The sequence below is a fragment of the Phallusia mammillata genome, chromosome 7, assembly GCF_965637545.1.
Source record: "Phallusia mammillata chromosome 7, kaPhaMamm4.hap1.1, whole genome shotgun sequence".
Classification (NCBI taxonomy): domain Eukaryota; kingdom Metazoa; phylum Chordata; class Ascidiacea; order Phlebobranchia; family Ascidiidae; genus Phallusia; species Phallusia mammillata.
The window spans coordinates 24,078,051-24,093,168 of NC_137258.1; the positions used below are offsets into that span (position 1 = coordinate 24,078,051).

Below are 15,118 nucleotides of genomic sequence, written 5' to 3' on the forward strand. Positions count from 1 at the left end.
CTTAAAAAAAACACTAGTATTTTGTTTAACATTACACCAGTTGAACGACAAATTTGTTTAATATATTGGGTTGTTACAGTGGAATACTTGTTCGTAATCTCCGTTTTAAGAGCCGGTCGAAACTCGTAACAAACCTAGCGAAAGCTTATGTTTGCGAACGTTAAACAATCAATGGATTTTACGACGAGATTGTACTTTAAACGCGGTATATTTCGGCAACCACATAAAGCTCTTTTAATTATTAATTGAGCGAGACTTCCAGGACGTGCACTTAGCCCAAACTTGTATGTTATGCAACAGCAGTTTGTTCGTGCATAAAGACGAAGTGTTTTTGTTTACAGTATATATGTTATGCAGACAGTTTGTTCAAGTTAACGACAGTTTTATTGACTTCAAAATATGTGGGAAGAATTGCAAGCGCTTTACCACACTGCAATTGAAGAGCGAGCAGGTGTGTAAAGTGGTAATTTATCTTCTTTAATTATTTATTATTGATTATTAAATTAAATTTGTGTCTGTGAATATGTACTGGTGTTTGTTATTTTCTAAAAAACTTACGTGTAACCTATTTACTATCAACATTTGTTATGTAACTTTTTATTAAATAAAGCACCTTTTTTCATTTAGACTTTAAATTAGTTTTTAAGCAATCAATTGCTTTCAGTGCATGTCATAAATGGGAATTTTATTTACAATACCAGATCACCAGATTTTTACCAGAATTTTTTCTATTTACTGACAAATATATTAACAAATTTTGGTATTTTTTCAGATGTTCGTACACAAGATTGGTTCCTTGTTCATAGCCCATGGCCTCCTTTCTGTATATTAGTTTTATATCTTGCATTCTGCGCAAAGTCTCAGTCTTTGATGAAAAATATTCGACCATTTGAACTCCGTTATGTCTTGATTATTTACAACTTTTCCCTTGTCATCTTGTCAATTTACATGGCATATGAGGTAAGTACAGATAAATCTGGTTAATAGCATAACCAATTACCAAGCTTTTTTGTGCAATTAGCAAGATTACATGGTTTACCCAAATGTTTCCTTTACAAATGGACATGTTTTTTATTTAAAACTTATGCAGTTTGACAGATTTTACAATCAACCGGATTCTTTCCATACTTAAAAGAACTGAAAAAATCCTTTATGTTAAACTACTTTACTTGCTGTGTTAATTTAAAAAATGAATGGCTAAAAAAGTTTTTAATAAAGTAAATAAAGCAAAAGTATAATAGCTTGAAAAAATGTTACATATTTAAAAAAACAACTTTTGTTCAGTTTTTCATGTCAAGTTATCTTGCCGGTTACAGTCTGCTATGTCAACCCGTTGATTACTCCACAAAGCCACTGGCAATGAGGGTAAGATATATTATTTAATGACAGTATGATTAAATAAGCTCAGATAAGTCATTTTGTTGTCATAGATGGCCAGTGTGTGTTGGTGGTATTTCTTTTCCAAGTACATCGAGTTGCTGGACACTGTATTTTTTGTCATGAGAAAGAAATTCAGTCAAGTTTCGTTTCTGCATATTTTCCATCACTCCACTATGCTTATCAACTGGTGGCTAGCTATCAAATATGTGGCTGGTGGTCAATGTAAGATTGCATTTTTTTATTATTTAGTACATAGGTGGTTAACTATTTTTCTCAATTTTTCTTCACCAACATCCATGGGTAAATATTTTCCCTAACCTTAATTTGTACACACAACAAATCAACTAAATATTGCCTATTTTTATCACTGTGAAAGCATAATTAAGTTTAACCCCACTGGGAACCTTCAACTTAAACTGTTTTGTTTCAATTCTGTACTAAAACAATCCTTTTTATAAATTTGTTTAATGACAAACTGTACAAACTGTATTTTCAGAAATTGAATCAAAGGAATCAAGTTTTTAATATTTTCAACAAAAATACTGACCTGAATGAAAATTTAGGCTTATAAAAAATACATAGCAAAGTTTGATGTACACCACATAAGAATAATTTTTTAAATAATACAAAATATCATTTACAACTAGTGCCAAACATTTTGTTAAATCGAATCTTATTTGTGAATTTTTTTGTATTTTAGCATTTTTTATCGGCCTTATCAACTCATCTGTACATGTAGTTATGTATTCTTATTATGGACTGTCATGTTTTGGGCCAAAAGTGCGGAAATATTTGTGGTGGAAAAAATATCTCACCAAGCTACAGTTGGTAAGCATATGTTGCAAAAAAACTTAATTTTTTAAGGGTGGTAATGGAAACAAAAATGTTTTGTTTTTGTAGATTCAATTTGTGGCCATATTTGTACATTGTGCTTACAATCTATGTGCTGATTGTGATTATCCAGATTGGCTTAATGAGATGGTCATGGGTTACATGATTATATTAATTGTCCTCTTTACAAACTTCTACATTCAATCTTACGCTAAGAAAACCATAAAGAAACAAAAATAACCAACAACAGTTAGTTTTGTACAAAATCCCAACTATAGAAATAATAAATATGTGTTTAAAATTTTACTAGAAAAGTAACTTCAAATTTAAAAAAGCCGACAAACACTTTTGAGAGTCTGTGGCCACAACATAGAAAAATATTTTAAACTAAAAAGTGTTTTTAATTTTTCACGTTTTCATTGGGTTATGAATTGCTATCCTAAGGCGAATAGGTTGGAAATCACTGTATTAGAAATATTATGTGAAAAATATTACATTTTTTAACTTATTTGTACTAAGACATTACAAGTATTATTTTTTTATGCTTGCCTAAATTACAGCAACTACTCATTTGTGCTAATATTTCACATTATATGAGATTGGGAGTATGCTAGATATTAGCAGTACAGTTGTTTTTGTGCCAGCCTATTTATGTCTTAAAATACAAAGTACCATATGTTTTCACATAGGACTTATTTTTTATGACTGATATTATGCATAGACTTGGTTTTATTTTAAATTTATGTTTCTATGCACAGCTTTCAAAAAATTCACGCTGTTTTGTTACTGGTTTATTTATTATGTTCCAAAGTGTTACTTTATGAACAAAATTTTTACGCTTTTTGAACAATTAATTTTTGCGAAGTTTATGCAAAACAATTTGAACTCGCTTAAGAAGGTGTTTTTGATTTTTTAACAATACAAGAACAACGAACGAATCATTTTTTGTTGTCAAAGTTTTATTTGTGTGATATTTTACAGCAAGACAGTTAGTGGTGTCAATACCGTTTTTGTAGCATTTTAAAATGGCAATTCCGTAAGTAGCTCGCTTGCTGAAAGTGTATTGACACCTCTGGTTTGAATAAACGATACAATTAACGTATTTAACAAATTTGTCGTACAACTGGTGTAATGCTAAACAAAAGACCACTTGTTGTTTCAAGAACTTGTATTTGCTGACGTTTCGCCCACCAGAACAGTAGGACTTCAGAGCATTGAATATGCTACCTGGTGGACGAAACGCCTGTACGCTATTAAACAATTAATGTACGCACCACTGCAATATTGAATGTTTTTGCTTCTTGTCCGATCACTTCCCTCTTTTCAGTAATCGGAAACATTGTTTCGCTAATGTCCGTGATGTTGTTGGTAATAATCGGTCAACCGGCTGTTATCGCCCCATGTTGTCACACCCAGTTGCGTTGCCAATCTTATCTAGCAAAATAAACCTGGCGTACTATGATTTATCCAGCAAGACTCCTAACTTCAACAATCAGTCGCAAACAAAAGGAAACAACGGCTGCTGCGCTTTAATAACTTATATTTTTGTTTTATTGCCATTATTTGATCTATTGAGGTTTTAATATATATATTAACGAAATAAGCTGTTTTTTTAGTACAAAAGCTTAATTTATGTTTTGATAAAAAGAAGCCTTTCCGAACTTGCGCTCTACCACTTACAGCAGGCTTACAACCCTTCGCTAGCCAATGCGACTCAGTCGTGTTTTACTCACAGTTCCAACCTTACTTTCTTGTGAGCTCCCGTCACATAACGCTTTATAATACAGTGTAGCTGCAGCGCGTTCAGCCATTATGCACCAATTGTGGCCTTTATTATATAGCGCTTTATAACTTTTCAACGTTGCGCAGCTATTTCCGGCTTAGTGATTGTTTTAATGCTATTGTTTCGCTATGTTGTCTTTCACCAAGCGAAATATACTCATCTCAAATGCAGCTCAGAACTTGGCCAAATAGTTTAAGTCTTAAGATATTCGCCGCAAAAAGGTTCCCTTGCATTTGCATTCTTTTTGTCCAGCCTACATCAAGTGAGGTTTCTGCCACAATTAAAAACCCCACAGGTCAACATAGAGGCCCGACCTAGTATTTTCGGACCCTTCGTGGTATAAATATCACCCTCCTGGCTACCGTATTTACTCGATTGTAAGCCGCGGCTTTTATTGTTTTTTTAGCTGCCGTTTGTGCGGCTTATAATCGGGGGCGGCTTACAATCGAGGGCGGCTTATATTTTAATTTTATACCGAAATTATTTCTACACTCCAACATTTTAAATTATTTTGGGTTCAAAACCTGTATGCATGTACAGATTATCCATCGATATACGTTCTGTTGGGTACAGTTATTAACGTAACTAACAGATATGGGCAAATAACTACATTATGTAACAACAAAATGACCTGCTATGAAGCAAATAGTATCAAAAATTCCAGCGTGCGGCTTACAATCGAGGGCGGCTTTTAAACGAGGGCGGCTTACAATCGAGTAAATACGGTTATGTAACAAAAACCAGTAAAACAAACAGCATGAATTTGTCAAAAGCTGTGCACAGAACTGTAAATTTAAAATAAGTCTATGCACAGTAACTTATTATTTTCAATAAATATCAGTCTTGGAAAAATGGGTTCAATCAATCGCTACATATACGTTTTTCAGAACAAAAATAATTACACAAAATGCAGGAGTAATTAAATAATTAATTAAATAAGCATTAACTTCTAACATAATCCGAACCTCATATTATTTAAAATATCAGTACAAATTGGGAATTGCTATACTTTAAGCAAGCATAAATACTACAAAAGCAATAATTTTAATACAGTTATTCTCAACCCTCTCACATCAGCTTAACAATTGATGGTTCGTAAAAAAACGCAAAATAACATAAAAACACTTTTTGCATGCCGTGGTACCAGATTAACAAAAAGCATTCATCAACTTTTAAAAATTTGCAAATTGTAAGGTTGAAAAACACTGTTCTAGAAAAATGTTACACAAATATTTATTATCCTAGTTTTTTACAAAACTAATGACTTTTGGCTATTCTTCTCTCTTTACTGTTTTCTTTAAATAAGATTGAACATAAAAGTTCGTAAACAGGACAATCAAGGTCACCGCATAACCCATGACCGTTCCATTGAGCCAATCGGGAAAATCACAATCAGCATATAGATTGTAAGCACAATGTACAAAAATGGCCACAAACTGAACCTGCAAAAACAAATATATTAAATAACTAAGGTACCTGAAGGTATATAGGCCCGGAAGGTAATAAGGCCCACTACTCATATTTTTTGGTATACCTGTAAAAATGTTTCCGTTTCGATATAATTTTTAGATTTATTCAAACTTACAATGATTTGGAAAGTTTTGGACCTGTAAGTTCTGTGTATTAGTTTCTACGACCAATCCAAATTCAAAAGTGTTTTTTTACAGGTTTTTATTATTTTTTGAAAAAAATTGTTACAAAAATAAAAAGGTTTTGTTGTCGAAATGAAATCTTATTAGGATATATCAGAAAGGGGTCATTTTAGCTGAATTGGAGCGTTATCCAATCTGAAAAAAAGAATTACCTCAAATGAATTTTATTAGGGTTTTGTTTGTGAGCCATTGCTGGTAAAAAGGCCCAACAAATTTTTGTCATTTTCTGTAGTGTTTTTTTATAGCAAAGGCGACTGGTATGCAAAAAATTGCTTATTTGCTTTATTAGAGAGATGAAAGTTCCAATAATAAGTCTTTTTTTAAGTTTTTGGAATGTGATCTTTCATTTCGCTTTATTGGTGATCGACGGTCAAGTGGTTGTTTATTCGTTGTTGTTAGTACCTTCAGATTAACAGTTATATGTCTTAAAGTTAATAACGTTGCTTGGTTAAACTTGATTTGGACCGACGCAAAGCATAAAGTAGTCTGATTGATTTCTCGACCTTTAAAAAATACTTAAAAATATTGGGCCTAATTAACAGCATTTTTATTTTTTTTAAACTGTCATCATACAAAAACTAATCTTGCAATCGCCTTCAAAGTCTGATGGATGATTACAATTGACCGCTACAACCACCATGCCAAATTTGGGCGGAAACTATTGAATGTTTGTTTAGTTAGGCGCAATAGTTTTTTAAGGGGCCTTGTTACCTGCAGGTACCTTATTGTTTTAAAGTAACACTCTAACAAATATAAAGTTTTTTTTTGAGGTTTTAAAATGTTCTTACCAACTGTAACTTGGTGAGATATTTTTTCCACCACAAATATTTTCGCACTTCTGGCCCAAAACACGACAGTCCATAATAAGAATACATAACTACATGTACAGATGAGTTGATAAGGCCGATAAAAAATGCTAAAATACAAAAAAAATTCACAAAGTAAGATTCGATTTAACAAAATGTTTGGCATTAGTTGTAAATGATATTTCACATTTATTGATTAAAATAACGGCCCAAATAAACGTAAAAAGCGACATGCTTTACTGTTTAAACGTTTCGGCAAATGCTCATGTCATCATCAGTGATATGAAGGGCCACATCAGTTACACCCGTTTTTGTACACTTTGATCGCATGAATAAATGATAAAAAGGTGTGATATTTTATTTCACATTAATAAAAAAAATATTGTAAAGTGATGTATATATCAAATTTACCATACGTTAAAAACCTAATTCATATGATTCGATTCCGTATAATACTGTTTGTTTTTATCTTAAGAGCAGCGGTGCCAAACCAGTTTTGACTCAAGATCGACTAGGAAGTTGAACTCTCGTGGTCTACCAGGGTCAAAACAACGATTCAATTAAAAAACAAGAAAACAATTACCAGTAGAAAGTATAGCTACTGCAACGAATTTTTGTGACGCAACAAAGCGCCTGTTACGTGGTATAAACGTATCAACAGGGCCTAATAATTATTTCCCACATTACAGTCATCTATTTACAGAAACATTTCTCCAAAACGTGTTTTTTTAAAATTATTTTCTACATCCCTCGCGATCGACTTGATAGAAATTCGAGACCGACCATTCGAACGCGATCGACGGGTTGGGCACCCCTGAGTTAAGGCATTTATAAACATATTCTTAGACCTAGAGCAAAACCAAACCCACTAAAATCCATTTCCTTTTAAACTTTATTTCCTAATTTAATTGGCTATTTCACATAGTATTTGTCTATATTGAGGTTTTTTACGATTACGGGTTCTTGTTTATTCTATTCGACCTGTTTAAAGTCGAAATTAGTACCAAATTCCAACATGAGACTGTCATTTGCATTTTTTAAGTGGGCCACAGGTCCTACAGGGTTACTTAAAGGGGGCCACGAGGTCCAAAAGTTACTTTTAGGGGGGCACAGTCCAAGAAAGGTTGAGAACCACTGTTTTAAATCAACCTCTCATGCTGGGGTAATTTTGGCTAACTTTTGGGTAAAATAAAAGTAGGTGCGCAAATTAGAGTATAAAACAAACTTGGGGAACATCACCATCAGTATTTGCAATAAGTAGATGAAAATAAGGAAACAAGTCATGCTTAAATATAACAGAAAAATGTAATCTTACATTGACCACCAGCCACATATTTGATAGCTAACCACCAGTTGATAAGCATGGTGGAGTGATGGAAAATATGCAGAAACGAAACTTGACTGAATTTCTTTCTCATGACAAAAAATACAGTGTCCAGCAACTCGATGTACTTGGAAAAGAAATACCACCAACACACACTGGCCATCTATGACAACAAAATGACTTATCTGAGCTTATTTAATCATACTGTCATGAAATAATATATCTTACCCTCATTGCCAGTGGCTTCGTGGAGTAATCAACGGGTTGACATAGCAGACTGTAACCGGCAAGATAACTTGACATGAAAAACTAAACAAAAATTATCAGTCATTTTTTGATTTTAATAAAATGTTTAACGTTTTTAGGCTCCTAAAATTTTTCTTTGTCTACTTTTTTTAAAAAAAATTAAAAGCAATAAAAGTTTTTTTGCGGAGTTGAGTTGAGTTTCGCTTAGTGAAGGAACGCTATAGCGACGTTGGTGGGACCAGTCGAGGGGGCCCTAGAATCTAACTACCCGTTTTGTATCATTTTTCTTTTAAATGAACATTATATTTAGTTTATTTAAGATATTGCTGCCAGGCATAATATCGAGTTTGCAGATCTCTTCTGACAACTGTAATTTTATTCCGACGTTTCGGCGTCCTATGCAGGTCGTCTTCATCAGGGCAAGGAATTGCATTGTAACGTGCTTGCGTTCCATTCTTTTTTTTCTTTGTTTATCGTGAACTCTACTTGTCACATTCAGTGTTATTTACCCTGAAGAAGACAACCTGTATAGGACGTCGAAACGTCGGAATGAAATTACATTTGCCTGAAGAGCTCTATAAAACTTGGTTATGTTCAGTTGTTTGCAAAAAATCATTATTCTCAACCATATTCATTCGTAAAGAAAATATTCCGATTGTTAATACTTACCTCATACGCCATGTAAGCAGACAATCCAACTAGGGAAAAGTTATAAATAATCAAGACATAACGGAGTTTAAATGCCCGAATATTTTTCATCAAAGACTGAGACTTTGCGCAGAATGCGAGATATAGAACTAATATACAGAAAGGAGGCCATGGGCTATGGACTAGAAACCAATCTTTTGTACGACCGTCTGAAAAAATAGCAAAATTTTTTAATGTGTAAGAATAAATGCCATTTATCATATGTAGGCTAATGAATCTAATTGATTGCTGATAGAATTTAGGAATTTAATTTCCAAATGTAAAAACAAGCTTTAATTTGATAAAAAGTTACATAACAAAACGTTAATATTTTACACATAAAAGGATTTATTTTCAACAATCATCAGACACTAATTTAATTCAATTACCAACAATTAAATACCATAAATCAAATATAAATCTTCATTTCATACCTGCTCTCACTTCAATTGCAGTGTGGTAAAGCGCTTTCAATTCTTCCCACATATTTTGTAGTCAATAAAACTGTCATTAACTTGAACACACTGTCTGCATAATATATATACCATAAACAAAAACACATACAACTAATAATTAAACAGAGCTTTAGTGGTTGCCGAAACATATACCGCGTTTAAAGTACAATCTTGTCGTAAAATCCATTGATTGTTTAACGTTTGCAAACATAAGCTTTCGCTACGTTTGTTACCAGTTTCGACCAATTCTTAAAAATGAAAGTTACGAACAAGTATTCCACAGTTACAACCCTACATGCGTAGTTTATTAAACAGCTAATAAGCGTCTTATGCACAGTTTGATAAAAGACCATCGGAAATTGTATACTGCGCAAGATATTCAATTACATTTCCTTTTGTTGTTAGTAATAAGTGGATAACAGAAACAAAACAAAAAAGACGGCTTAGCAATAATTTCCTCAAATAAATTACGGTTGCAATTTGTTTTGCAAATAACAACTTTTGATGCAGTGTCGCCATGTAAAATTATCAAAAAGCGCAACTTGTCTTGCCAAAAGTAGCCCAAAAGAGCCCAATTTGAAAAATTAACTGCAATACAAATAATTTTGCCACTTTCGCCTGTTTGGCTCCTTGATTTACACTTGACAACTTTTTATTGTTTGGCGAACGCAACAATAAACTAAATAATTTTTGGTAATAACCGATCTTCCTTAAAAAAAATCCACTGTATTGATATCGAAATGGCAAGCAAAGTGTAAAGCAACTTTAACTTTTCGATCTGCGCTTACATATAATCGTGGATAATGACACGTTCTGGACTAGTTTTAAGTCTCAAAGTATTTATTTCCCGATAGACAATTGGTCTTGAACTACGGCCGTTTGACATTGGGTCAGGTCCAAAAACTTAATACTTAGCTAGTTAATTTTTTTTTGTGTAAATACTGACACAAAGTGTTAAGTAAGGTCCGAATTAAGCCAGTTTTTTAGGAAACCCAAGCCCGAACCCGGCCCGACTTACAACTCATGTAGGAATAACTAAGATTAGTTGATCACATTATACGCCAGGCATATTGAGGCGTTGTATTGAGTCGATCCTAAATATACCAAATATTTTAATATGGTAAGACAATGGCTAGAAAATCTAGGTGTTATTTGAATCCACGACAGGTGCCTTGCTCTGTATCATTAATATTTTTTCACGGGGATCGAGCCCAAGGCGCCCCGCGATCAAGGTTTATCAGACGAAATCTTAAAACCACTGCTGCGCGACATAATTGTTGCCTTACGTCGGTGGAAAATAGAACATGGATTACGTCCACTTTTGCGGATTGCAAGTCCTCATGGAAATAATGGACTATGTCACTTTTATGTCAGTCAAAATGATGTATCTAAAGTCTAAACTGAGCTGTGTCCAATCATTATGAGGGTGTTGAAACCATAGCCTATTATTGGACTATAATCAGATTATGAACCAAAATCTGTATAGAAGTCTGGAATTAAACCAAGTTTAAAAATAATTTCAAACACCGAGAAAACACATGATGGCGCTGTTGGCGAGAGATATCTCTCGTCGATATCGACCTTATGAGTTTATGTGGAAACAGTGTGCACTTACTGCGGCTTGAAAACAATAGCTTTTTACTGTGGATTACAGAAGCATTTTTCTGTGAAAAACATGTTGCTACAGACAGTGCACATTGTTTCGACCTAAACCAGTGGTTCTCAACCGGGGGTCCGAAAAAAAAAAAAAACCTTCAAAGGGGTCCGCGATTAGCTTGACAGTACCTAAAGGGGTTCGCAAAGTCAAAAAGGTTGAGAACCATTAACCTAAACGGTCTTATTCGGTGCAGTTGGTAACGAGAAATGGGACGGATTGGATAGAGTAGCCATCTAACGGCACTCCAGTTTGTTGGGAGTAACAGGGTAAAAACCCAAGCCTCACCAATTCTGTGCGATGCCACAACTGGGCATACACCACAGAGGAAACTGGCTCACAATGGCCAAGTAACTGCTTGGGAACTAAAGGCCGATCTCTTGTCACACCAGCTGCACTGATGAGACCTTGCAGGTCGAAACAGTGTGCACTGTCTGCAGCTTATCATTTATTGGCTCAATGCTTTTACATGTTGTTGCTTTTTATAAAAATTTCATTTTATGACGTTGTTCTTTTCGACCAACTACAAAACACTTTAATCACCGACGCAAGCGATTGGTTAAAATGTCTTGGTATGAAACATTTCGGTATTTACTCTGTTTATATTTGTTTTTGTTATTTGCTACATATTTGTTTGTTTGTTTTTTCAGAACAAAAATAATCTTACACAAAATGCAGGAGTAACACAAACATACTATTAACTTCTAACATAATCCCGATGTCATATTATGTAAAATATCAGTACAAATTGATGATTGCCACATTTTAAGCAAGTATAAATAAACTTACTACAAAAGCAATATTTTTTATACATTGATTCTCAACCCTTTCATATCAGCTTAACAATTAATAATTCGTAAAAAACCTAAAATAACAAAAAAACTAAACACTTTTTGTATGCCGTGGTCCAAGATTAACAAAAAAGGTTGAAAAACACTGTTCTAGAAAAATGTTACACAAATATTTATTATCCTAGTTTTTTACAAAACTAATGACTTTTGGCTATTCTTCTCTCTTTACTGTTTTCTTTAAATAAGATTGAACATAAAAGTTCGTAAACAGGACAATCAAGGACACCGCGTAACCCATGACCGTTCCATTGAGCCAATCGGGAAAATCACAATCAGCATATAGATTGTAAGCACAATGTACAAATGCGGCTACAAACTGAACCTGCAAAAACAAATATATTAAATAACTATTGTTTTAAAGTAACACTCTAACAAATATAAAGTTTTTTTTGAGGTTTTAAAATGTTCTTACCAACTGCAACTTGGTGAGATATTTTTTCCACCACAAATATTTCCGCACTTCTGGCCCAAAACACGACAATCCATAATAAGAATACATAACTACATGTACAGATGAGTTGATAAGGCCGATAAAAAATGCTAAAATACAAAAAAAATTCACAAAGTTAAGATTCGATTTAACAAAATGTTTGGCATTAGTTGTAAATGATATTTCACATTTATTGATTAAAATGACGGCCCAAATAAACGTAAAAAGCGACATGCTTTATTGTTCAAACGTTTCGGCAAATGCTCATGCCATCATCAGTGATATGAGGGCCACATCAGTTACACCCGTTTTTGTACACTTTGATCGCATGAATAAATGATAAAAAGGTGTCATATTTTATTTCACATTAATAAAAAAAATATTGTAAAGTGATGTATATATCAAATTTACCATACGTTAAAAACCTAATTCATATGATTCGATTCCGTATAATACTGTTTGTTTTTATCTTAAGAGCAGCGGTGCCAAACCAGTTTTGACTCAAGATCGACTAGGAAGTTGAACTCTCGTGGTCTACCAGGGTCAAAACAACGATTCAATTAAAAAACAAGAAAACAATTACCAGTAGAAAGTATAGCTACTGCAACGAATTTTTGTGACGCAACAAAGCGCCTGTTACGTGGTGTAAACGTATCAACAGGGCCTAATAATTATTTCCCACATTAAAGTCATCTATTTACAGAAACATTTCTCCAAAACGTGTTTTTTTTAAATTATTTTCTACATCCCTCGCGATCGACTTGATAGAAATTCGAGACCGACCATTCGAACGCGATCGACGGGTTGGGCACCCCTGAGTTAAGGCATTTATAAACATATTCTTAGACCTAGAGCAAAACCAAACCCACTAAAATCCATTTCCTTTTAAACTTTATTTCCTAATTTAATTGGCTATTTCACATAGTATTTGTCTATATTGAGGTTTTCACGATTACGGGTTCTTGTTTATTCTATTCGACCTGTTTAAAGTCGAAATTAGTACCAAATTCCAACATGAGACTGTCATTTGCATTTTTTAAGGGGGCCACAGGTCATACAGGGTTACTTAAAGGGGGGCACGAGGTCCAAAAGTTACTTTTAGGGGGCCACAGTTCAAGAAAGGTTGAGAACCACTGTTTTAAATCAACCTCTCATGCTTGGGGTAATTTTGGCTAACTTTTGGGTAAAATAAAAGTAGGTGCGCAAATTAGAGTATAAAACAAACTTGGGGAACATCACCATCAGTATTTGCAATAAGTAGATGAAAATAAGGAAACAAGTCATGCTTAAATATAACAGAAAAATGTAGTCTTACATTGACCACCAGCAACATATTTGATAGCTAGCCACCAGTTGATAAGCATGGTGGAGTGATGGAAAATATGCAGAAACGAAACTTGATTGAATTTCTTTCTCATGACAAAAAATACAGTGTCCAGCAACTCGATGTACTTGGAAAAGAAATACCACCAACACACACTGGCCATCTATGACAACAAAATGACTTATCTGAGCTTATTTAATCATACTGTCATGAAATAATATATCTTACCCTCATTGCCAGTGGCTTCGTGGAGTAATCAACGGGTTGACATAGCAGACTGTAACCGGCAAGATAACTTGACATGAAAAACTAAACAAAAATTATCAGTCATTTTTTGATTTTAATAAAATGTTTGACGTTTTTAGGCTCCTAAAATTTTTCTTTGTCTACTTTTTTAAAAAAAATTTAAAAGCAATAAAAGTTTTTTTGCGGAGTTGAGTTGAGTTTCGCTTAGTGAAGGAACGCTATAGCGACGTTGGTGGGACCAGTCGAGGGGGCCCTAGAATCTAACTACCCGTTTTGTATCATTTTTCTTTTAAATGAACATTATATTTAGTTTATTTAAGATATTGCTGCCAGGCATAATATCGAGTTTGCAGATCTCTTCTGGCAACTGTAATTTTATTCCGACGTTTCGGCGTCCTATGCAGGTCGTCTTCATCAGGGCAAGGAATTGCATTGTAACGTGCTTGCGTTCCATTCTTTTTTTTCTTTGTTTATCGTGAACTCTACTTGTCACATTCAGTGTTATTTACCCTGAAGAAGACAACCTGTATAGGACGTCGAAACGTCGGAATGAAATTACATTTGCCAGAAGAGCTCTATAAAACTTGGTTATGTTCAGTTGTTTGCAAAAAATCATTATTCTCAACCATATTCATTCGTAAAGAAAATATTCCGATTGTTAATACTTACCTCATACGCCATGTACGCTGACAATCCAACAAGAGAAAAGTTGTAAATAATTAAGACATAACGGAGTTTAAATGCCCGAATATTTTTCATCAAAGACTGAGACTTTGCGCAGAATGCGAGATATAGAACTAATATACAGAAAGGAGGCCATGGGCTATGGACTAGAAACCAATCTTTTGTACGACCGTCTGAAAAAATAGCAAAATTTTTTAATGTGTAAGAATAAATGCCATTTATCATATGTAGGCTAATGAATCTAATTGATTGCTGATAGAATTTAGGAATTTAATTTCCAAATGTAAAAACAAGCTTTAATTTGATAAAAAGTTACATAACAAAACGTTAATATTTTACACATAAAAGGATTTATTTTCAACAATCATCAGACACTAATTTAATTCAATTACCAACAATTAAATACCATAAATCAAATATAAATCTTCATTTCATACCTGCTCTCACTTCAATTGCAGTGTGGTAAAGCGCTTTCAATTCTTCCCACATATTTTGTAGTCAATAAAACTGTCATTAACTTGAACACACTGTCTGCATAATATATATACCATAAACAAAAACACATACAACTAATAATTAAACAGAGTTTTAGTGGTTGCCGAAACATATACCGCGTTTAAAGTACAATCTTGTCGTAAAATCCATTGATTGTTTAACGTTTGCAAACATAAGCTTTCGCTACGTTTGTTACCAGTTTCGACCAATTCTTAAAAATGAAAGTTACGAACAAGTATTCCACAGTTACAACCCTACATGCGTAGTTTA

General features: G+C 33.6%; 3 protein-coding genes across 3 annotated transcripts; 1 reads left to right on the forward strand and 2 right to left on the reverse strand.

Annotated features, from left to right (window-relative positions):
* Positions 1 to 98: 98 nt before the first annotated feature.
* On the forward strand, positions 99 to 3,677 carry LOC145202730 (very long chain fatty acid elongase 4-like). The gene is made up of 7 exons (XM_080075774.1): positions 99 to 284; positions 342 to 451; positions 773 to 960; positions 1,285 to 1,365; positions 1,431 to 1,602; positions 2,081 to 2,208; positions 2,281 to 3,677. The coding sequence occupies exons 2-7, from the start codon at positions 400 to 402 to the stop codon at positions 2,449 to 2,451; spliced, it is 792 nt and encodes a 263-aa protein (XP_079931900.1). The 5' UTR covers positions 99 to 284; positions 342 to 399; the 3' UTR covers positions 2,452 to 3,677.
* A 929-nt stretch (positions 3,678 to 4,606) lies between these two features.
* Positions 4,607 to 9,263, reverse strand: LOC145239585 (very long chain fatty acid elongase 4-like). Its single transcript, XM_080102948.1, has 6 exons — positions 9,144 to 9,263; positions 8,692 to 8,879; positions 8,005 to 8,085; positions 7,768 to 7,939; positions 6,435 to 6,562; positions 4,607 to 5,436 (listed from the first exon to the last, which is right to left on the reverse strand). The coding sequence occupies exons 1-6, from the start codon at positions 9,193 to 9,195 to the stop codon at positions 5,266 to 5,268; spliced, it is 792 nt and encodes a 263-aa protein (XP_079959074.1). The 5' UTR covers positions 9,196 to 9,263; the 3' UTR covers positions 4,607 to 5,265.
* Positions 9,264 to 11,766: 2,503 nt separating this feature from the next.
* Positions 11,767 to 14,906, reverse strand: LOC145239236 (very long chain fatty acid elongase 4-like). Its single transcript, XM_080102533.1, has 6 exons — positions 14,791 to 14,906; positions 14,339 to 14,526; positions 13,652 to 13,732; positions 13,415 to 13,586; positions 12,082 to 12,209; positions 11,767 to 11,991 (listed from the first exon to the last, which is right to left on the reverse strand). The coding sequence occupies exons 1-6, from the start codon at positions 14,840 to 14,842 to the stop codon at positions 11,821 to 11,823; spliced, it is 792 nt and encodes a 263-aa protein (XP_079958659.1). The 5' UTR covers positions 14,843 to 14,906; the 3' UTR covers positions 11,767 to 11,820.
* Positions 14,907 to 15,118: the final 212 nt, after the last annotated feature.